Below are 21255 nucleotides of genomic sequence, written 5' to 3'. Positions count from 1 at the left end.
GTCCCACATCTCTCCAGCACAGGAGGTGCCCCCCCCAGGCCTTCCCATCATGTCTGCCACCAACCGGGCCAGGGCCCCTGTGCCGAGACACCTGCGGCCCCAGGGAGGCCTCCGTGCAGCTTCCAGGCCGTTCCTGCCAGGCGCGGGCTTTTCCCGCCACGCACTCGGGTCCTGGGTGCCCTGTGTGTGTGCGTAGCGGGGGGTGGGCCCGGGACCGAGGCAGACAGATGAGGACCCTGACACAGTTACTGTCTGAGGAGCCGACCGCCCCGAGGGAAGCCACTCCCAACAGAAGCAGGAGAAACACGGGGGCTTTGCTGCAGGTGTCCCTCCGGCCCTGGAGGACGTGGGTGAGGCAGAGGCCCCAGTCGGGCAGTGACTGCCTCGTGGCTTCTCAGCCATCGCTTTGAAGGACACGTGCCCACGGCTCTGTGCTGTCCGCGCAGGGGCTGCGGGTCCACACCAACTCAGGAAGGGCAGGGGTCCAGGGTCCCCAGGACCCCCCCAATCCTCTTCTCTGCAGGTGACTGCTTTCTCAGGTCCCCAAGGTGGTGGCACCAGGAGGCGGGGGCTTTGGGATGATTCAGCCCTGAGAGTGTGTCCTTGGGAGCGGGACCCCAGCGGGCTCCCTTGTCCCTTCCACCGTGTGAGGACATGGCAGGAACCAGGAAGCTGGCCCCCACCAGATACCAACCAGATCTCCCAGTGTGATCACAAACTTCAACCCCGGAGCTGCAGACAACTGTCCCTCGTCTGTGGCTTGCTGTTGCGGTGGCCTCAATGGACTAAGAAACCACTCCTTTAATAGGTTGGGTTTCGCTCTTTGAACTTCATAGGTAGTTTTGGTTTCTGAATGTGTGTTTGGGACCTGGGGTCTGGCTCAGTCAATGTGTTGGTGAGATGCAGCAACATCCAGTGGGAACGTGTCCCTTTTCATGCCTGTGTAGTATTCCACTGGTGGCATGTCCTGCTCCATCTTTAACCCATTCTGCTCTTAATGTACACTTGAGTTCTTTCCAGTTTGGGATGATGACGTCAGTTGGAAGTGGCCGTGGTGAACATTTGTGTGTGTGCCCAAGCTTACGCGTGTGCATATTTTCAGACTCCTGGGAGTAATGCTGACAGGTCCTACTGTGCGTCACTCAGACACAGCAGGTGGCTCCCAGTGGTTTCCAAGGGGGAGGCTCATTGGCTTTACTGGCAGCACAGGACTAGGCGGTGGCCAGGACTGGCTGTTCCATTTTAACTCAGACACTCGTGCTGGTGGTGTGATACAGGGTCGTTTGTGTTGCATTTGGGGTTGTTGGGGCAGTGTGTGCACAGGGCCAGGCACAGGCCCTGAGTGTTCAGTTTGGTGATGCTGGGGGCTCTCTTCCTGGGTGGCCTCTCCCCCAGGGAAGACAGTGTTTTCTGGGCTCCGGAGGCCGTCCTCACCCAGAGGCGCCGTCTCCGTGTCCCTGCTTGTGCCCGTCCTTAGATTTCAGGCGCCGGAATAGGCCCCGCAGGTCTGGTCTCTTCACCCGGCGGGCGTCTCCGTCTGGGTCGCTGGCTGCGTCAGCAGTGGGCCCCTGTCGTGGAGGGGCCCTGGCTGGGGACCAGGCCCCGTTCTTACACCGTGTGAAGCACAGGCTTGTCCCTTGTCCATCGGTTTGGTCTTTGTCCGATATTAAGCGAAGCTGCGGGCGTGGGTTTGTTTCTAGAGGCGGGTCCGCTCGCTCGGCCCTCGGTCTTGCGACGGCAGCTCAACAGGCATCTTGCGACCAGTAGGCACTTTGCTCTTTCTCCAGATCCGTGAAAGGTCTGGTGCATTTCCGCACACGTCTTAAACCCACTTCTCTGCGTTCAGAAAAGCCTCCGGGTGTTGGTAGGTGTCCCCTGGGGGTGCACGCGGCTCCAGGACAGAGTCCGGCAAGGCTGGCGTGTCGCCTGCAGCAGTGGCCTGGTTCCGAGACGCGGCCTCCTGCGTTTCATTACATTTACCCCAAGGTACCCGGTCTTCTGTGCTGTCGCAAACGGCAGGCTTTTATTTCATTTTCCAGTTGTCTCATGTAACGCTCTCACATCCTCTACCCTAAACGCGTGTGTTGGTTCTGCATGCTCGGTCCTGTCATCTGTCAGGGTGACAGACACGCCATCTCCTGCAGGTGCTGCGCGCCGGCCGGGCCGACATGGCCAGTGCTGGCGTAGGGGCGCTCCTTTCCCGTATCTTGCTCCCGGTCGTGTTGGTTCTTTCATAAAGTCTAACGCTGCCTGTGCAGTTTTTATGGGGCTCTTATGGGTTGGAGCGAGTCCATCCTAGCCTGCTGAGTGTCTGATGAGTGCGTATTGACTGCGGTCAGCTACTGTCCAGCGTCTGCGGAGGGCCATGGAGGTCTGCTGCTCCGTTGAGTCTCTGTGGTGCCCGGAGGTTGGCGTTCATCCGCTGAAATTCCTTGCACTCGTGGGTAAACCCCGAGGGCCGTGATGCTTGTCGCTTTTCTGTGGGACCAGGTAGGTGTGCTGATGCGTGGTAGGTGCTTCTGCAGGTGTCTTCCTGAGCGGCACTGCTCTGTGGTTCACCTTTGCTCCTCAGACGAGGAGGAGGAGGAGGAATTGACCTCAGACAAGTTGGGAGACGTTCCCGTCGCCCTTTCCTGCCGTGGTTTGTGAGAAGCGCCATCATTTCCTTCTTACATGAGATGGAATTTATGGGCTAGGGCATCCCGGCTGGGGGTTGTCCTGGTGCTGAGATTTTGGATTCAGAATTCAGTTTTTAAAATAGATGATAAGCTCTTTAGCTTTTCTAATTCTTGTGTTTTAGGGGTTTTGGGGGTTTTGTTTTGGTTTAGTTTTTTTTTGTTTTTTTTTTTTGGTATTTTTAGGGCCACACTTGTGGCATATGGAGGTTCCCAGGCCAGGGGTGGAATCAGAGCCACAGCTGCACCACAGCCACACCAGATCCGAGCCGCGTCTGCAGCTCACAGCAAGGCTGGATCCTTAACCCACTGAGTGAGGCCAGGAACCGAACACGCAACCTCATGGTTCCTAGTCGGATTCGTGTCCACTGCGCCACGATGGGAACTCCTCTTGTGTCTTTTCTGAAGGTATGTTTATCAAGGAATTTTGTGTGAGTTGTCAAAAATAACTGGCATAAAGTTATTTTTTATCTTCTTAGAGTTTGTCGAATCTGTAGCAAGACTCCCCCTTTTCAATCCCGCTGTTGGGAATTGGTGTTTTCTTGCAACTCCCACCTCCACGGCCCCAGCAGCCTAGCTAAGGGTTTTATGGATGGTAGAGGTATTTCCCCTCAGAACCAGCTCTGGGGGTTATCGGGTTTTCTCTGCTGTTCGTTTAACTTTTCACTGACTTCTGCTCTTATGCTCCTGTTTAATTTGCTGTCCTTGTTCTAGTTTAGATCAAGAATATAAAAGAATGGACAACACAGTTAACAAGCTGGATCTACGTATTCCTAGTAGAGAAAACAGGTTCTACTCAAATACACGTGGAACCTTTTTAAAATTGACTAAGGACCAGGACACAAAGTAAATGCCACTAATTCTCAAAAGAGGGCAGGATGACACAGATCAGATCTTTGACTTCATTCACAGTCCAGGAGGAAATCAGTAACAGAAAGACAATGAAAATAAGTACATTTAGAAACTTTAAAAAGATACATAGGTCCAAAAATCTGAATCGAAGGGTAGTGAAAATACTGCACAACCAAACGTGGGGAGAGCGGTTAGAGCATGACTTTGAGGAAAATTTATAGCCGTAAATACTTGTTTTAAAAAAGAACAAAGGGATTTCCAATTCGACTAATGGAGACGGGGTTTTCTAGATTCTCACACTGAAAGTAAGTGTCCTGTAGTACATGCTGAAGAGGTTTGCTTAGAAGCAGTGGAAATCTGACAGCTGTGAAGGCAGCATCCAGGGGCCACCAGGACCAGAAAGGCAGGCGCTCTTCTCAGCCTGGGCGTCTTGCCCCATCCAGGCCCCTGGCGTGTGTTCTGGGCCCACCCTCAGGGCAGGTGGAGGTCAGGCCTCAAAGGGAGAGGCTCTCTGGGTGAACCTGAGCCCCAGGAGTTATCCCCTCAGGGTGAATCTGGACAAAACCCCCCCTTCCCAAGAAAGGAGGGCTGGCCAGCTGCCCAGAGAGGGGAGGAACCTACCCCTGCCCGTCTTGCTCCCACAGACCAGGGTCAAAGTGGGTCTGGATTGGTGGTGTTCCCACCTGGCAGAGTCAACACAAAACCCTCTCCAGAAGGAATTATCTTTGTCCTGGTTCTCAAACCAAGAGCAAACTTTGACCAACGTGGAGCAGGAAGTCACCAGCCGCAGAAGACAGCAGGGCTCAGGAGGAAGAGCAGAGGCAACAGCAGACAGACCAGAAAAGGTTATCAGCAACCAGAGACGGGCTGCAGAACCACCAGGCTTACTGTTTACAAATAAAAGACAGCCCCAGAAACCTCTTGAAGGAACAGGGAGGGGGAAATGGAATCACCTAACAGATTGAAGAACCGAGTAGAAGCTCCAGATTCTGCAGAAAAGGCAGATTCCTCTAGACTGAGGAAAGGGCGTCCCTCCAGTAAGCAGAGTTGAAGCAGCTTGTTTGGGGTTGGGGGGCGGGTGGGTGGCATTGACCTCATACCACGCACGAAACTTAATTGAAGGTGGTTCATAGGCCTGAATATGAAAACTGAAATTGTAAAGCTTCTGGAAGAAAAGAGGAATCTTTCTGACCAGAGGACAGGCCAAGATTCTTTTTTTTTTTTTTTTTTTTTGCTTTTTAGGGCCGCATCCATGCCATATGGAGGTTCCCAGGCAAGGGGTCTAATTGGAGCTACAGCTGCCGGCCTACACCACAGCCGCAGCAACACCAGATCCAAGCCACATCTGCGACCTACACCACAGCTCACGGGAACACCAGATCCTTAACCCACTGAGTGAGGCCAGGGATCAAACCCGCCACCTTATGGTTCCTAGTCGGATTCGTTTCTGCTGCACCACGATGGGAACTCACAACCAAGATTTCTTAAGCTGCAAAAACTCTGATATTTGAAAGACAAGTGTTGGAAACTTTTCATCAAAATGTACCATTAAAGTAAAATGTGAGTTCCCTTGTGATGCAGCAGGTTAAGGACCTGGTATTGTCCCTGTAGCAGCTCAGGTTGCTGCTGTGGCTCAGGTTCGATCCCTCGTCTGGGGATGTACAAGACTTGGCGGTGGGGCAGGAGTGTGCCTACCACTCTTGATTCCAGCCTGTGCGTCTGAGTCACAGGGAAACCCCCCTCCTCCCTGCAGACCCCCTCCCCAGAGACAAGCCGTGGGACCCCCTCCCGGGCCCCTCCCAAGCATCTCCGTGCACATGCACACGTGTGAGTGAGCAGAAAGCCCCCACTGCCCCCATCCACCTCACTTGCCTTCCCTGGGTGTCTCTCAGGGCCTCCCGTCTGGGCACATGGTGCACGTGGGACTGCTCCAGGTGCCTTAACCGGGTCCCTCTTGATAGGCAGCTGTTCTAATTTTTTTTTCAAGGTAAAGTGCCTTCAGCATAATATAGGCCATATAGTACAAGCCCACAGCTAACATACTCAATGGTGAAAAGCTGAAAGCTTTCCTCTAAAATCAGAACAAGACAAGGATGTCCACTCTCACCACTTCGATTCAATGTTCTATTGGAGGAGTTCCCACTGTAGCACAGTGGGTTTAGAATCTGCAGCAGCTCAGGTAGCTGCAGGTGCAGGTTCAATCCCCAGCCTGGCGTCATGGGTTCAAGGAACCGGTGTTGCTGCAGCTGTGGCATAGGTTGTATCTGAGGCTTGATTCAGTCCTTGGCCCAGGAACTTCCATGTGCTGTGGGTGCAGCTAAACAAAACAAGTCAAAAAACATCATATTGGAAATCCTAGCCAGAGCAGTAAGGCACGAAAAAGAGAAGCAAGCCAAATTGGAAAGGAAGAAGTAAAATTGTCACTTCTTGCAGATAACATTATATATACTCCACCAAAAAAAAATAAAGACTATCCAAAACCTGTTAGAACTAATAAGTGAGCTCAGTAAAGTTGCAGGACACAGGACGAATATACAGAAATTTACATATTATATATATATTGTTTTTCTGTACACTGAAAATAAACTGTCAGAGAAACTAACAGTCCCGTTTATAACTGCACCAAAAAGAATAAAATACCTAGGAGTAAATTTAACCAAGGAGGTAAAAAAACTACACTGAAAACTCTTGACATTGATGAAAGAAACTGAAGAAGACCCAAATAAATGGATATTCCATGCTCATGGATCGAAAGAATTGATGTTAAAATGGCCAGGCTGCCCGAAGCAGTTCCCCTAAAACCCCAGTGACATTCTTCACAGAAACAGAGGAAGCAAGCCCAAAGTTTTTATGGAACCACAAGAGACCCCAAGTTGTCAAAGCAATCTTGAAGACAGAACAAAGCTGGTTTCAAACTGTTACAAACCTACACTCATCAAAGCAGCAAGTATGATGGTCCTGGCCAAAAACAGACCCATAGATGAGTGGAACAGAGTAGAGAGCCTGGAAGGAAACCCACACTCACACGGTTGGTTAAAGCACAGCAGAGGAGGCGAGGGCACAGGGCAGGGCAGGCCCTTCAGTCAGCTGGACAGCTGCAGGCAGAAGAAGAAAACTAGACCTCTGCCCTACACCATAGACAAAACCAACGCAAAATGGAGTACAGAAGATAAGGCCTGAAACTATAAAAGTCCTCGAAGAGAACACAGGCAGGAAGCAAGCTCCTCGACACAGGTGCTGATGGTGTTTTGGACCCGATGCCCAAAGCCAAGGCAACGGAAGCAGACGTAAACTAGTGCGCCCGCATCCAACCAGAAAGCTCCTGGCAGCACGGGAGACCCGCGAGATTAAAGGCGCCTGCAGAACGGGAGGGAGTATTTGCAAACCGCACATCTGACTGGGGGCTGATGTCCACCATATGCAAGGAACCGAGAGCTTCCTAGCGAAAGAAACAAATGATTCCCAATGAAAAACGGGCAAAGGACCCAAATAGACATTTTTCCATGGAAGACCTACAGATGGCCAGCGGGTACATGAAAAGATGCTCAGCATCTCTAATTATCCGGGAAAGGCAACCTCACCCGTCAGAATGGCCATTACCCAAAAGGCAGCAGAGGACACGTGTGGGGACATGGCAAAGCGCCTGGTGCACTGTTGATGGATGTAAACTGGCGCTGCCACTGTGGAAAACTGGAGACGCCTCAAAACACTGAAAATAAAGCCGTCGGCGTGCCCCTTGCAGCCCAGTGGTAATGGACCCGACTAGTATCCATAGGGATGTGGGTTCGATCCCTGGCCTCGCTCGATGGGTTAAGGATCCCACTTTGCTGAAGCTCCAATTCAGCCCTTAGCCTGGGAACCTCCATGTGCTGCAGGCGTAGCCCTAAAAAGCAAAATAAATAAAAATAAAACTACCGTGTGTTCCAGCATTTCCACGTTTGGGTATTTCTCCAAAGAAAATGAAAACACTAATTCAAAAGGATGCATGCATCCCTGTGTTCACTGCAGCATTAGTTACAGTCGCCAAGACTTGGAAGCAACCTCAGCGGCCATCGATGGGTGACTGGACGAAGGCGTGGCACGTGTTCTCGGTAGAATACGCTTAGGCTCAGCTGTGAAAAAAGAAACCCTGCCGTTTGTGACAGCGTGGGTGTAGCGCGAGGGCATTATGCTAAGTGAAATCAGGCAGAAAGACAAATGTATGGAGTCCTCTGGCGACGCAGCAGCTTAAGGACCTGGCCTCGTCACTGCTGTGGCGTGGGTTTGATCCCGGCCCGGGAGTTTCTGCTGCAGGCACAGCCAAAAAGAGACAAGGGATCTCACCTCCACATGGAATCTTAAACAAACAAACAACCTGGGCTGACTCGGAGAACGGAGGTGTGGTCGTCGGAGGTTGAGGGCGGGGAGTGACAGTGGGTCGAAGGTCAAAGGGCACAAACTTGCAGCCTTAAGCAATGTCGCCAGCTGTCCTGTGCAGCCTGGCGACGAGCTCGCAGTACCGCAGCGGGTGTGAGAGCTGACGGAGAGCTGGTCTTCAGACTCGGGAAGGAGAAGCTCTCTCGCTCCCAGGTGATGGGTGTGAACTGGACTTAGTGAGACATCGGGTGTCTGTCTGACGTTGATAGTCCAGAATTAAGACCCTAAACCCAGCCCAGCATTGGAGCCCCCCGCCCCCGCCCGGGCCTCCCCCAGTCTCCGGGCTTCGCTGCCAGGTCGGGGTCCAGTGCCCTGCTGTCTCCCTTGGCCCAGATCAGGCCAGAGGAGGGTTCAGGCTGTGGGCCCCTTTCCCTCTCAGAGGCCCGGAGCTCTTCCTGGGCTTGAGTTGGGGGTCCCGGGTCCCTGAGACCTTCCACAGCCACACAGGGGCCCGTGTGCCTCACCCCCGGTGGCTGCAACAGCTTTGCAGAGGTGACCCCAGTGGACTCAGCCCCTGAGTGCTGGCCAGCCGCCCTTCACAGCTCTGGAGGAAGAGCAGGCATTTTTCTGGTCCCCACTTTGTCCATGTGGCCACCCCAACTGGCTGGGCCCCAGCCCCTTGAGCCTCGAGGGCTGGAGGGCGGCCATCCCACGTCACCACAAAGCCTCTCTGACTCCCCAAGCATCCGCTCCCCCCGCACCCTCTCGTGGTGGCCTGGGCCAGGCCTGGCTGCCCACATGCAGGACAGAGGCCTCCAGGTGGCTGCTCCTGGCGGGGACACGGGGACCCTTCCTGGCTGCCCCACCATGCACAACCCGCGTCCCCTTCACGGAAGCAGCAGTTTCATCCTATTTTGAAAGTGGGAGAACCCAGCCCCAGCCACTTCGGGTCACTGCGAAGGCCCGGGACCCTGGACGCCTGTTCCCGAGTTGGTGGTGCCCGAGCTGGGCCCCCTCACACCCAAAGGAACCCTGACACAGCTGGAGCCCCAGACTGTAGGGCACTGGCTGTGCTTTGCCCCACATGCACCTGCAAAGGGAAGCCTACCCCCCAGAGGCTGGTCCAGGGCGTGTGACAACCCCCTCTCAGCGGAGCAGCCCTAGGGCCTTTGCGTCCCACTGGGGACCCACGGGCTGGGGTGCGGGACTGGAGTTCTGGCCCCACCAAACCTGAGGGACCTCCCCTGGGAGTCATGTGGTGCCAGCCCCTTGGGCTCCCTGCTGGGAGGCCCACCACAGCCCGTTGGGTCCTGGGTGCCATCACAGTGGGAAGTGAGGAGGGGGCAGGTCTGCGTGGGCCGTGGTTGGAGCCCGGCCAGGGCCTGTCATCTCCAAGACCGGGGTAGAGGGTCCAGCCTGGCCTTCGTGCTCCTGTCCCAGGGGCCCAGCCAGGAGGAAGCCCACCACCAACTCCAGCAACTCCCCGGCATCCGGACCGGAGGGGCCAGAGGAGCCGGGACGCTGCCCCCCACTCCTGCTCGCTGACGGAAGTGCCACACGACCCCCAAGGCCATGAGGGAAACCACCCCCGGCCCCCCAGGGGTCCCTCCGTGTGTCCGCTGCACACGGCACGCCTGCCTCCCCCTCAGGGAATGACGCGGTGTTGACAATGGATCGAGCGACTTTTTTTTTTTTTTTTTTTTTTTTTGGTCTTTTTGCCTTTTCTAGGGCCGCTCTCGCGGCATATGGAGGTTCCCAGGCTAGGGGTCCAATCGGAGCGGTAGCCACCAGCCTATGCCAGAGCCACAGTAGTGCCAGATCTGAGCCACGTCTGCGACCTACACCACAGCTCACGGCAACGCCGGATCCTTAGCCCACTGAGCAAGGCCAGGGATCGAACCCTCAACTTCATGGTTCCTAGTCAAATTTGTTAACCACTGCACCACGACGGGAACTCCTGGATCGAGCGACTTTAAACCATTTACAGGACTGACTGCATGGGCCCCAGGGGCAGGCAGTCAGCCAAGCGCGAGGGCCACTACATCCGGGCGCAGGGCAGGGGTGACCACCAGGGGACAGGGGGCCCTGCAGGGGGCCTGTGGTGGGGCTGGCCGGCCCGTGTGGATGGGGACGTGCACGTTTCTCTGGGACACATCGTCGTCCTCCTGGGTGCCACCATCTCCAGGGAAGGGAAGGCAGGTCGCATCCCAGGACTGGAAACTGCTCTCCAGGTACCAAGACGCTGCCTCAGGTCCACCTGGAGCCGCCTGTCACCTGTCCAGGTGACATCTCCCACCAGCCTGGGGGCCAGAGCAGGCGTTAGAGGAGGGGCAGGCTCTGGGTACCAGGGACCTGCATGGCAAGAGGGCCAGGCGGGGGGACAGGAACCCAGAAAGGTCCACACCGCCCCCCCACCCCAACCCAGGGCCCAGGCAGCACACCCACCCTCAGCTGGGAGCCTGACCGCCGGGAGGCAGCAGAGATGCCGCGCGTGGGCCGCTCCCTCGGGCCGTGCAGGTGCAGCCAGCACCTCACCGCGGGGCCCCCTTCCGCCGCTGCTCCAGCGCCGGCAGCCGCTCCTCCCGGGTCAGCGCGTGCTGGGCCCCCGCCCTGTGGGCCGCCTCGGTGGCCGTGACGTCGATCTGCGCGTAGCAGGAGGCGCCGGCCCCTGCGAGCAGCGGGGTGAGCCTGCGGGCACCGCGCCCGCCTGGGCAAGGTGGCAGCGGGCAGCTCCCATCCCCCCAGGGCCAGAGCCCGAGCTTCACTGCGAGGAAAGACGGGGTGATGAGGCGCCCCGGCCCAGGACCCGCCACCGCACACCCACCTCGGATGACCGCGCTGGCCTCCGGGAGTCTCAGGCCCAGGTAGTGCTGCTGCTTCTGGGAGGAGGGGCTGGCGGGCACATTCACATAAGTGGGCGTCTCAGTGCGGGGCCTCTCGGGCCCCGGGGCTCCTGTGGGGAGAGGGCTGTGAGGCCCCGGGGAGTGGCCCAGGGCTGAGCAGACCCCCTAGAATGTTCGAGAAAGAGATCCCTGCCCCCACCCCACATGTCCCACCCTGCACCTTTCCAGGACCTGGGGGGCCTCCCCAACACCCCACTTTCCTGAACCATCTTTGCCCACCCCACCCCATCCCCTCTGCCCCCGCAGCACATGCCTCTGCCCGCTCACCGGCTGACCGCAGATGCCCCCTGTGGCCCGCTGGACTAAAGCAGTCACACCCTTCTGCCCCAGCCCCCACCCTCCACCGTCCCCTCCGGCCACTCCCTCCTCCCAGGCAGGACACTCTGGCCCTGCCCATTCCAGGCCCTCCCCCTCGGTGTCCTCATAGGTCACCCCACCTGCTCCAGGCTTCAGGGACCCTCTCTGGGCCGTGAGTCCCCACAGGGCATCATTCCCTGAGCCCAGGCCCGCACGTCCACCCACAGCGACACCTCCTCCAGGGTGGCCCCAGTACTTCAAGTCCCCTCCATCGTCCGAGAAACTGCCCCCCCTTGCCCCCCCTTTCCTAGGAGTCGATGATTTCACCCAGCAAACACCACCGGGCCGTGAGCCAGGCGTGGCAGGAAGGAGTGGAGACCCAGAGTGCCCCCCCACCCCCACCCAGCCCAGGAGCCCTGCAGTCCAGGCACAGGGTCCCAGCTGCTGGGGCACAGGGGGTGGGGGCCCTGCAGAGAGCCAGCCCCCGTCTCGCCCCAGCGCTGGGTCTGAGGGGGTCTAGGAAGGAGGCCTGAGCTGGACCTGAGGTCATGCAGACACGCCACGCCACAGCTGGGTTTAAGGCTGGGTGCGTGTTTTCCACAGTGGAAGCAGGACAGGGAGGAAGGTTCTGGGCGGCCCAGCCTCTCCAGGGTCACCAGCGGCACGGGAAGGCCACTGGGCCCCCTTGGCCTCTAGCAGCGCCTGTGTGGGGAGGGTGTCCCCCTGGTGGGCCCTCCGCTGCCCTGGCTCCCCCCGGCTCCCCAGCACCTCCAACCTTCACCTCCAATAGCCTGCCCCACCCTTCAGGTGGGCCTTCTTTTCTTTCTTTCTGGTCTTTTTAGGGTCACACCCAAGGCATACGTTGGTTCCCAGGCTGGAGAGTGACTCAGAGCTGCATCTGCCGGCCTACACCACGGCCACAGCAACGCAGCATCCGAGCCACGTCTGCCATCCACACCGCAGCTCATAGGAAGGCCAGATCCTCCCGTGAAAAGATGCTCAGCGTCACTCATGATTAGAGAGATGCACAGCAAAACCACGATGAGGCACCACCTGACACCAGCCAGAATGGCCAGCATCCAAAAGTCTACAAACAGTAAGTGCTGGAGCGGGTGTGGAGAACAAGGAACCCTAGTACACTGTTGGTGGGATTGCAAATTGGTGCAACCACTGTGGAAAGCAGTATGGAGAGTCCTCAGAAAACTAAACATAGAACTACCATTTGATTCAGCAATCCCACTCCTGGGCATCTATCCAGAGAAAACCATGACTCGAAAAGACACATGTACTCCAATGTTCGTTGCAGCACTATTTACAATAGCCAAGACATGGAAACAACCTAAATGTCCATCAACAGAGGAGTGGATCCAGAAGATGTGGTACATACACACGATGGAATATTACTCAGCCATCAAAAAGAACGAAATACCAGCATTTTTAGCAACATGGATGGACCTAGAAACTATCATGCTAAGTGAGGTCAGCTATACAATGAGACACCAACATCAAGTGCTTTCACTGACATGTGGAATCTGAAAACAGGACAGACGGAACTTCTTTGCAGAACAGATGCTGACTCACAGACATTGAAAAACTTATGGTCTCCGGAGGAGACCGTTTGGGGGGTGGGGGGATGTGCTTGGGCTGTGGGACGGAAATCCTGTGAAATCAGATTGTGATGATCATTATACAACTACAGACGTGATCAATTCATTTGAGTAATTAAAAAAAAAAAAAAAAAAAAAAGGAATGCCAGATCCTTCACCCACCGAGCGAGGCCAGGGATCAAACCCACATCCTCATGGATACTATGTTGGATTCTTACCCCGCTGAGCCACAGTGGGAACTCCCAGTCTGAGCTTTTGGTCAGCATCTCAGAAGCTGCCTCGAGTTCCCGCTGGCCAAGCAGAGGTCAGGAGGGCTCTGCCATGGCCTCTCCCTGGCTGGGCAGCAGGCCCGGCTCAACCAGCTGGGGCGCCCCACCCATCACCCTGGCTCTGGCCATACTGTCTGGGTCCGATTCAGCTCTGCTCCCCCCAGACCTGGGGCCCCTCCTCCCCCAAGCCCCCGCCTCAGAGGAAAAACTTGTCCTCCAGCAGATCTGACGCCCCAGGGCACACGCTCCTCTGGGCAGGCTGCCCCCTGCTGGTGTCGTCAGGGAATGGGCCTCGAGGCCCCCATCCTGGCTGGGGCTTCCTGTGGCCCCTGTGTGACTCTGCCTGCCCACCACCTTGCCCAGCCCCTGCCCTCTCCATTCTGGTCGGGCCTATGCCCAAACAGGTGCCATGTGCCTTTGAAGAGGAGATGAAAATATCTCAGCTCGTTAGATATTCCTACTCCACCCAGGAAATGAGGCAGAGACCCCAACTTCCAGCCACCCCGAGGCCACCCTCCCCGACTTTCAGCCTCTGCCAACCTCCCAGACCTGGATCATAGCCAGTGTCCAGCCATCTCCCCTTTGCCCCCTGTCCTGGGCCTCCACCCACCAGGGTGACCCACCACGGTCACCAATGCCCCTGCCTATTCCCGGGTCCCCTGACCATAACTGCCCTCTGTTCCCTGTCACCTTGAAAACTAATCTCCCTCTTAAAGACTGGGGCTCCAGACCAACCTAGCCCTGCCCGCTCTGCCCATGAGCCATTCCAGGCAGGCTGACAGGCTCGGCCACCCTGTCCTCAACTCGCTGCCCTGCCCCTCCCCACCCCCACCCCCCACTCACCACCCCCCGCCAGGGCTCACCCCAGCTGCCCACTGCTGCCCTGCTGTCCACTGTCACCCCTCTCCCATCATCACCCTTCCCTGACTGGCCCCCCACTGTCCTGTCTGGTACAGACGTTCTGGTTGGGCTGGAACAGCAGCCACTGCGGCCCACTCTCCTTGTGCCAAGGCCATGGAGCTGGTTCCAAAGGCGAGGCCTACCTGAGAGCGTCACGGGAACTCCGGGGGGTGAGGCGGCAGCCCCCTAGACCGAGAAGAACACGAGTCAGACTGTCTGTGCAGCTCGGGCTTCCAGCCGGGAGCGACACAGGGCCAGCTGCTGGGGTGACCAGCCAGGGACCCTGCCTCATGCCCAGAGGCCCCTGCCACCCACAAACCCGTTCGGGACGGGGCGTCAGCCGCTCAGGCCCCCAGGCCGAATCTGCAGCCTTGCTGCCTCACAGCCACACGCTGCGTCACACCTGCCGCCTGTGGTCAGGTACACGGGGGCTGTCACCTCAACCCCTGGCCCTGCACCCTGGGGCCTGCTCTAAGCAGGCACCCCACTTGAGCCCCTCCTGGGGGCCCCGTTAGATGAGTCAAGGCCCTCTGGCCACTATGGGGTGCCCGGTCGGTGGTGCAGAGCGACCCAGAGGAGAAAGGGGTTTGGTGGCCTCAGAGCTGAGTGCAGGGATGGCTGGCAGATGGGGAGGGAGGGACAGTGGCACCACCACCCAGGCCTCCATGTCCCAAACCCAGTTGGAGATGGGTCCCGCCAGGCTAGCCCAGCAGTGGTGCCCCGCAGGGCGCGGCAGGTTGGAATTGGGGAGCAGAAGCCCGGCCACTCCCCGGGAGGGCAAAGGTGCTGCCTAAATTCAGGACACAACACCCCGGCGCCATGCGTGGAACATGAGCAAACACAGACCGTACCATCCCCCTGCCTGGGCCCAGGACCAGGAGGGGACAGGTGGGTGCATGTGGCCCCCGGGGAGGTGAGGGGGGCTCTCTGGTTACCCCAGTCCTGACACTTGGCAGGAAGCTCCAGGCGCCTGAGAGGCCCCTCCCACCCATCCCACCCTGGTGGTCCCGGGGCTGCTGAGGCAGGTGCAAGCTGGAGACTCTCATGGTGTTCCCACCCCAGCCGGGAGCACGAGGTGCCCCTGGGGGCTCAGGGAGGAGAGAGGGCGAAGGCGGAAGCTTCCTGTGGGCGGGGCTGCCCTAGCGCCCCCATTCCACCCCACCAGGTGAGGGGTCCCTGCCCCACCCCATCCCCTGCGCTGCTGTGGCCGAGGGGGGCGGCTGCGCCACCCTCACTGGCAATGGCCCCCAGAGGGCCGTGGCGGGCAGTGGCCACTCCCATAGACGTTCCTCCCTCCTGGTGGGGGGCACTCAGGCCAACAGGCTCTAGGCCTCACCTCCTCCAGCCCAGGGCCTGCACCCTCCAACCTGGCCCGAGCCCCCACCTCCCCCACGGCCCTTCCCTGAAACCCAGCCACCCACCTCAATCAAGGAGACAAGAGTTCACAGCCAGGACACCCACACGGGGCCGGGCCAGGCAGAGTGCCCAGCTCCCAGCCCTCCCTGGCCGCACCTGATCTGGGGGAGGGATGGCAGATGCGGGCAGGGGGCCCGTGGGAGCGCGGGAGGGCCAAGCCTGGAGGATCCGGCCTTCCAGTGCCACCCTAAGCCCATGGCACCAGCAGCTCCAGCCTCTCTTCTGCTTGCGGGTCCGTCTGGGGAGGCGACAGTGACAGTGTGTGCGGCTGACAGACACCCACTAAGCACTGTCTCACTAGACCCCTGGGGGCCAGGCAGGTAGGGACAGTGGTGCCATCTATGGAAAAGGCTTGGGCCGGGGTAGTGACTTGCTTGGGGGCCACCCAGCTGGGGGTGGGGGGCAGCTCAGCCCCCCAGCCTGCCTTTCCCCCCCTGCAATGTTGCAGGAGCCCAGCCAGAAGCCCTGAACTTCAGTGTCCTTCCGGCTGCCCAGTAGGTGGTGAAGAAGGAGGAACTGGGGGAGGTGGGGTAGGACGTGGCCGCGGGAAGTGCAGAGGGACAAAGATGGGGGTCCCTGCAGCTCTGCTGTCCCCGTGGGGGGACTGGGGATGAGACACGCTCCAGGCTCGGAGCCGGGACCCTCACTGGCCCAGGAAGGGTAGTGTCCACCTTCGCCCGGATGCAAGGAGCCCCCGCCTGCCCGAGGGACCACTGAGGTCTCCGGGGAACACAGGAGCACGCCGCCCATGTGCACACACGTCACACACACCACACTCGAGCGCAGGCACACACCCCCAGCACAAAGGCATACATCACACCACACATGCGACACGCTCACGTGCACACAAGACATGAACATGCCACCCGCAAAGGCACATGCATGCACGTACACGCTCCGCACGCATGCAACGCGCATGCACGCACACTGCATGCCACACATGTGCGCAGTTCACACACAGTACACACACATGCAAATGAGTGCACTCCTGTGCACACGTCACACGCGGGCACACATATCACACCCCCCCTGGGCTGCCTGAGGCAACGCTCCTTGGTCACACCTCCGGCGTGTACAGGCTTAATGCTGACTAGACAGGCAAGGCCCGTCTCTCAGGGACCCACAGGCCAAGGGAGGCTGGGCCCCTGAGTTTCAGAGACACTTAAAGGCCCCAGGGCCAGGGCGGGAGGTGGAGGGCGTGGCCACATGGAACAGGACAAGCCGATAAGAAAAAACGATTTTATTTCCAGTCTAAGAATGTATTACAAACAGTGTCAGGTTTTAAAAATGTGGAAGAGCAGCAAACGTCTCCAGCCAACAGTGAAGGTACAAAGCGAAACATTGACAGGTGAGCTGCGCGGGACGAAGCCGGCCCCGGCCAGGTCGGGTGCGGACACGGGCCTTGCCTTCCCCGGGCGTGTCGGGCACCGCAGAGCCAGTGTGCACACCAGGCCACGCAGCCGCAACCCATGCAGGCGGGCAGGCCGACCTCAAAGAGCCCGGCGCCCTGGGGTGACCCGGGGTGACCCACGGGCCGGGCCTGGGGCCGTGAATGCCGAGGGGTGGCAGGGCCCTGGCAGCCCCTGGTCCTGACCACCAGCCTCGGCTCAGCCGGAGGGCGGAGGGGAGCGCCCGCTGCCCGTGGTTTCACAAGGCTTCCCCGCAAGCTGCCCCTGCCCCGCCCGCTCCACGCCCCTGGAGCGCTGGGGTCCAGGAAGAGGCTGGTGTGGGTGAGTGTGCGGGGTCCGAGGGCCAGACTCCATTGGTGCCCGGGCTCCTGAGCCCCTGTTCCCTCCCCAGGACGGGCCACCTGCAGTGCTGCTTTGGGAAGGAGGCGAGGGGCCAGCAGGTGGAGCCCGGTAGACACACGATGTGACAAGGTGACCCAGGGAGGTTAGTCTCAGCTCCGCCCGCCCCCGCTGAGCACGAGGCAGCCCCGAGGGCACCCGCTGGGCGCCCTCAGGGAGGGGGCTTTACCTTCAGTCCTCCACAGACCGGACACGCGGAAAAGAAGGCCGCAGTGGGCCCGGCGTGGGGGGCGCCCACTTCCCAGTGCTCGCTGGGGGCCGGGCTGGGCAGCGCAGCTTCGCCGACCAGGGTCTCTGTCGCCTGTCCCCGCCGTCTCTCGCCCAGCCAGCCGGAGAGACCCCCCGCCGACGGCTGGCCTCCCGAGTCCCCGGCGGCCCGGTCACTGCCGTCAGGGCCACCCTGCCCGGCCGGGGGCTGGTCCCTGGGGGCCTGGCGTAGGCTGCGGGGCGTGTCGTAGTGAGGCCGCAGGGCTGTGGGCACCTGGTACTCGGCCGCCCCGGGGGGGCAGGCGCACAGGCTGGGCTCAGGCGCCCCCGCCGGCAGGCTGAGCAGGGAGCCGAACTCCTCAGCGGTGCGCCACACGTCCAGGCTGCTGCCAGCGCAGGAGGAGAAGCTGCCCGAGTAGGAGGAGTGGCTGCCCGTGGCGATGCCGCTGTCCGACGAGCTCTGGCGGCCGACCTCCTGCAGCTGCCGCGGCCGCAGCGGCTTGGGGGGCGGCCTCGAGGCGCCCAGCGCGGCCTCCCCGGGGGCCTGGGCGGCCACCAGCCCCAGCCCCTCCTGCGACGTGCCGGCCAAGGATGAGGACTGCTCTGGCCACGGCGTGAGCCGGCTGCCTGCGCTGACGTCCGAGTGGCTGGCCTCCGACGACGAGCTGGACCGGCTGCGGTCGTCCCCTAAGCAGAGAGCCGGGGGGGTCAGGTGGGCTCGGGGAGGGCTGGGGGGCCTCGCGGGAGCTGACATCTCGTCCCCACTCCCTGTGCCCCACCCTGCTGAGGGCCCGCACTCACTTGTCTCCAGCCACCATCCTGTGACGGCTCACCCACCCCTCCCCGGACCCCACACCCAGCATCACCAGTCCCCACTGTGCACCCATAGGTGGGACTGGCCACAATCAGAGGACAGAAGGCCCACAGAGACCTGGCTCTGGCCCAGGAGACCCCAGCGCCGGCCCTCCCATCCCCTCCCCCACCACAGCCTCGCATCCCCTCGAGGGGGCTGCCAGCCCTTTCCATCCGTCCATCCCCCAGTGAACTGCAGCAGCCGAGGGGCCTCTGCTCCCAGCAGCCAGCACCCTTGGGCCTTCTGTCTGGACGCAGATGTGGCAGCCACAGCCTCATGCGGCCACACCGCCAGTGGGTGGGCAAGAATTCCAACCCAGCACCACGCTTCTGGTTGATCCATTGAGGGAATGAATAAATGAACCAGAGCTTGGAGCTTGGCGTAAAGGGGCGGCCTCGGCCCCAGGGCTGCTGCCCCACCCTCACAGCCCAGGCCTGGCCCTACCTCCACTGCCCGGCCGGCCGGGGTGGGAGAGGAGGCTGAGCCGCTTCTCCAGCTGCAGGGTTTCCAGGGCCTCCTGGGCCACGCGCTCCTCCACGGTGGGCGCCCCGGGGCTTGGGTCTGTGGCAGAGGGAGCGTCAGAGAGGAGGCAGCCACTGCTCGGGACAGCACGGTGAGCCCAGCATTGTCAGGACCATGTGGACCCCGGTCCAGCCCCAACGCCAGGACAGAGCCCCTGGGAGCCCCAGCTGCCCCCCATGCCAGCACCCCAGCCCCTGGACACCACTCTTAGGGTGCCCAAGCCACCCGTCCCCCAGACACTACCCTGTGACCTGTGCCCAAGGACAGCACCCCAACCACCAGCCGTTGTCCCCTGCCCCAAAGTGGACGGTCCCTGCAGGACTCAGGACACCAGGCACACCCTCCTGCTGCAAGAGCGAGGCAAAGAGATGCTAGAGGTGGACAGACTCGCGGCTCCACCACATGCTCTCCGTAAACATCCATGTTTGCAGAACGCGGGTGCAGAGACCGTGCACCCCAGTGCTCGTGGGACCAAGATGGGCGTGCACAGGGCATGCTCGGGGCCAGGTGGACCCCAATCCCCCATCCCCTCCTGGCTCTGCCCAGTCAGGTGGGTCCTGCCTCTGGGCCTGGTGTCCACGTGGGTCTGGCCAAGCAGCGCTCAGACAGAGAAGACAGTCCAAAATCCTAGAGCGTTGAGGCTGCAGACCCAGTGGAGGCCACATCTAGGGTCCCCCGTGATCACGTGCTTTAATGTGAGCCCGACGAGACTCGGAGGGCAGAGCCCCGCCAGCCCCATCCACACCCACTGCCTTCTGATCCCCGCCAGCAGCACAGCAGCTGCGGCTGCAGTTCAGGAATGTGCCAGCAGAGGGCGCGGTCGCCCCATCCAGCCGACCCAGGGCAGGGAGGCTCTGGTCACAGGAGCTGCCTCCTTACTCCCCAGCCCCGTCCCTGGGGGCTGCTGGGTGGGGCTGGGGGTGGTGAGGGGCAGAGGCTGGGAGAAGGGGGCCTGGCCCTCACCAGCCCCTGCTTCCCTCGGAGGTCCGCTTGCCCCCTGCACTCAGCTGGGGTGCCCACGCTAGGAGGCCACAGATGTGGGCTCACTGTCCACCTGCCGCGTGGTCTCCCAGCTGGTCAGGGAGACAAGCACGGCCTCCCCGGAGTGAGGGGAGTGTCAGCAGGACCGCCTGGGTCGGGGGAAGCGGTGATGACCAGGACTAGCCTTTGCAGTGGGCCCTGAGGGGAGGGCGGCCCTCAGTCAGCGAGAGGAAGTGCCCAGGGAGCCTCCGGGGCCCAGTCTGGCCCTGGCCACAGCCGGGAAGTGGGGAGACCTGCCCCGTTCAGTGCAGCCTTTGCACCCACCCCCCCAAGCTGCTGAGACCTCACCTCACAAGGCGGCTTCCAGCCCAAACGCCAGCTCAGACGGCACCAGCCCTGACCCCAGCCCCCTTTCTCAGGGACCTCAGACAAGGCCCCCACCCAGGCCTGGGAAACGGCCAGCTCGGCAGGATCTCCAGGTCCCCGGCCTCTTGCTGGTCAGCCCGGAACAGCTGCAGCGTAACTGTTCCAACGAGAAGCCGAGCCCCAGGGCATCCCCGCTGCTCAGACCGCGTGGAGGGGGCGCAGTGCGGATGTGAGTGGCCGGCCCCCTGGAGCCCCGAGGGGATCCCAGGGCAGGAGGGAGGCAGCCCACCCCCCCCCCACCCTGCTGAATGGGTCCCCGCACACACCTGGGAGAAGCGGCCGCAGCCCAAAGGGGCCCCTGGTCGGGGAGATGCCTCGGACGATGCAGTCGAACAGGAAGCTGATCTGCTCACCCTCGGCCGAGGACAGGAAGAAGACCCCAGCCCCTGCGGAGAGGCCAGACCGGGTCAGCCTGGCCAGAGCACAGGGGGCCTGCAGGGTGGGCTCAGGGCCACGGGCCGTGGACGGCCACAGAAGCCAGAGCAAACCCGCGAGTTGTCCCCACACCCGGGCAGTGTCCCCAGAGCACCTCCTGGCCCCTGTCCTGGTGGCTCAGGCCACACGGCGGCTCCCCAGGCCCAGGGGCAGCAGCCCGGCCAGTCCCGGCTACAGGGCAGCAACAGGGCAGCAGAGGAAGTCCTGCCTGCTGGCCCTGGTCAGCCGACTCTCTAGAGAGCTGGGGTGGCTTCTGGAGGACGGGGGTGCGGGGCAGAAGCCCAGAAACTTCACGCTCTTTTGAGGGGTGGGGGCAGAGGGCACAGCCTGGGGAACCACCGCCAGCGGCGCCTGCCCGCCTTCCTCGCAGCCTCTCCTCTCCTCCTGGGCGCGTTTCCGGGGTGTGGGGCTGGGGCCCGGGGCACAGCTAAGGCTGAGGTCCTGCGGTGAGGGGTGAGCTCCCACTCACAGAGGGAAGGCCTGGCTGATCCCAGCCCCGGGGGGCTCGGGCAGAGGGGGCGCCTGGGGCCGGCAGCTGCTGCAAGGGAGCCAGGGCAGAGCAGCCGTGGGGGCCTGCGCTGGGCCGGAGCCCCGCCAGCGTGAATGAAGTCCCCAGGCCGAGTGAATGGGGACAGCAGGTCACGTGGGCTGGACGCCCAGCGTGGTGTCACCGCACAGGAATCCCTCAGCGGCTCGCCCTCTGCCCTTTGCCCAAAGAAAGACAGACGCCCTCTGGGGGAAGGCACAG

General features: G+C 60.6%; 1 protein-coding gene across 6 annotated transcripts in view; it reads right to left on the bottom strand.

Annotated features, from left to right (window-relative positions):
• Nucleotides 1–9566: 9566 nt before the first annotated feature.
• DOK7 (docking protein 7) overlaps nt 9567–21255 on the bottom strand; it is a 29377-nt gene continuing 17688 nt past the window's right edge. For 3 of the 6 annotated variants that reach the window (XM_084971361.1, XM_021100944.2, XM_021100945.2), the window contains 7 exons: nt 20339–20458; nt 18588–18704; nt 17253–17977; nt 14003–14045; nt 10708–10836; nt 10329–10551; nt 9567–10183 (listed from right to left, as the gene is read on the bottom strand). In XM_084971361.1, the coding sequence (XP_084827487.1) occupies nt 10415–10551; nt 10708–10836; nt 14003–14045; nt 17253–17977; nt 18588–18704; nt 20339–20458 (1271 nt within the window). In that variant the 3' untranslated portion in view covers nt 9567–10183; nt 10329–10414. Of the gene's footprint in view, nt 10184–10328; nt 10837–14002; nt 14046–16500; nt 17978–18587; nt 18705–20338; nt 20459–21255 lie in introns of those variants that run through there. The other 3 variants (XM_084971359.1, XM_084971358.1, XM_084971360.1) reach the window with 3 other exon arrangements.

This window comes from Sus scrofa, chromosome 8, assembly GCF_054392235.1.
Source record: "Sus scrofa isolate SSC_HxYL_T2T_F1_AM1 chromosome 8, Sscrofa_HxYL_maternal_Yorkshire_Landrace_v2.0, whole genome shotgun sequence".
In the NCBI taxonomy this organism is placed as follows: Eukaryota; Metazoa; Chordata; class Mammalia; order Artiodactyla; family Suidae; genus Sus; species Sus scrofa.
This window is presented reverse-complemented; position numbering and strand designations above follow the sequence as displayed.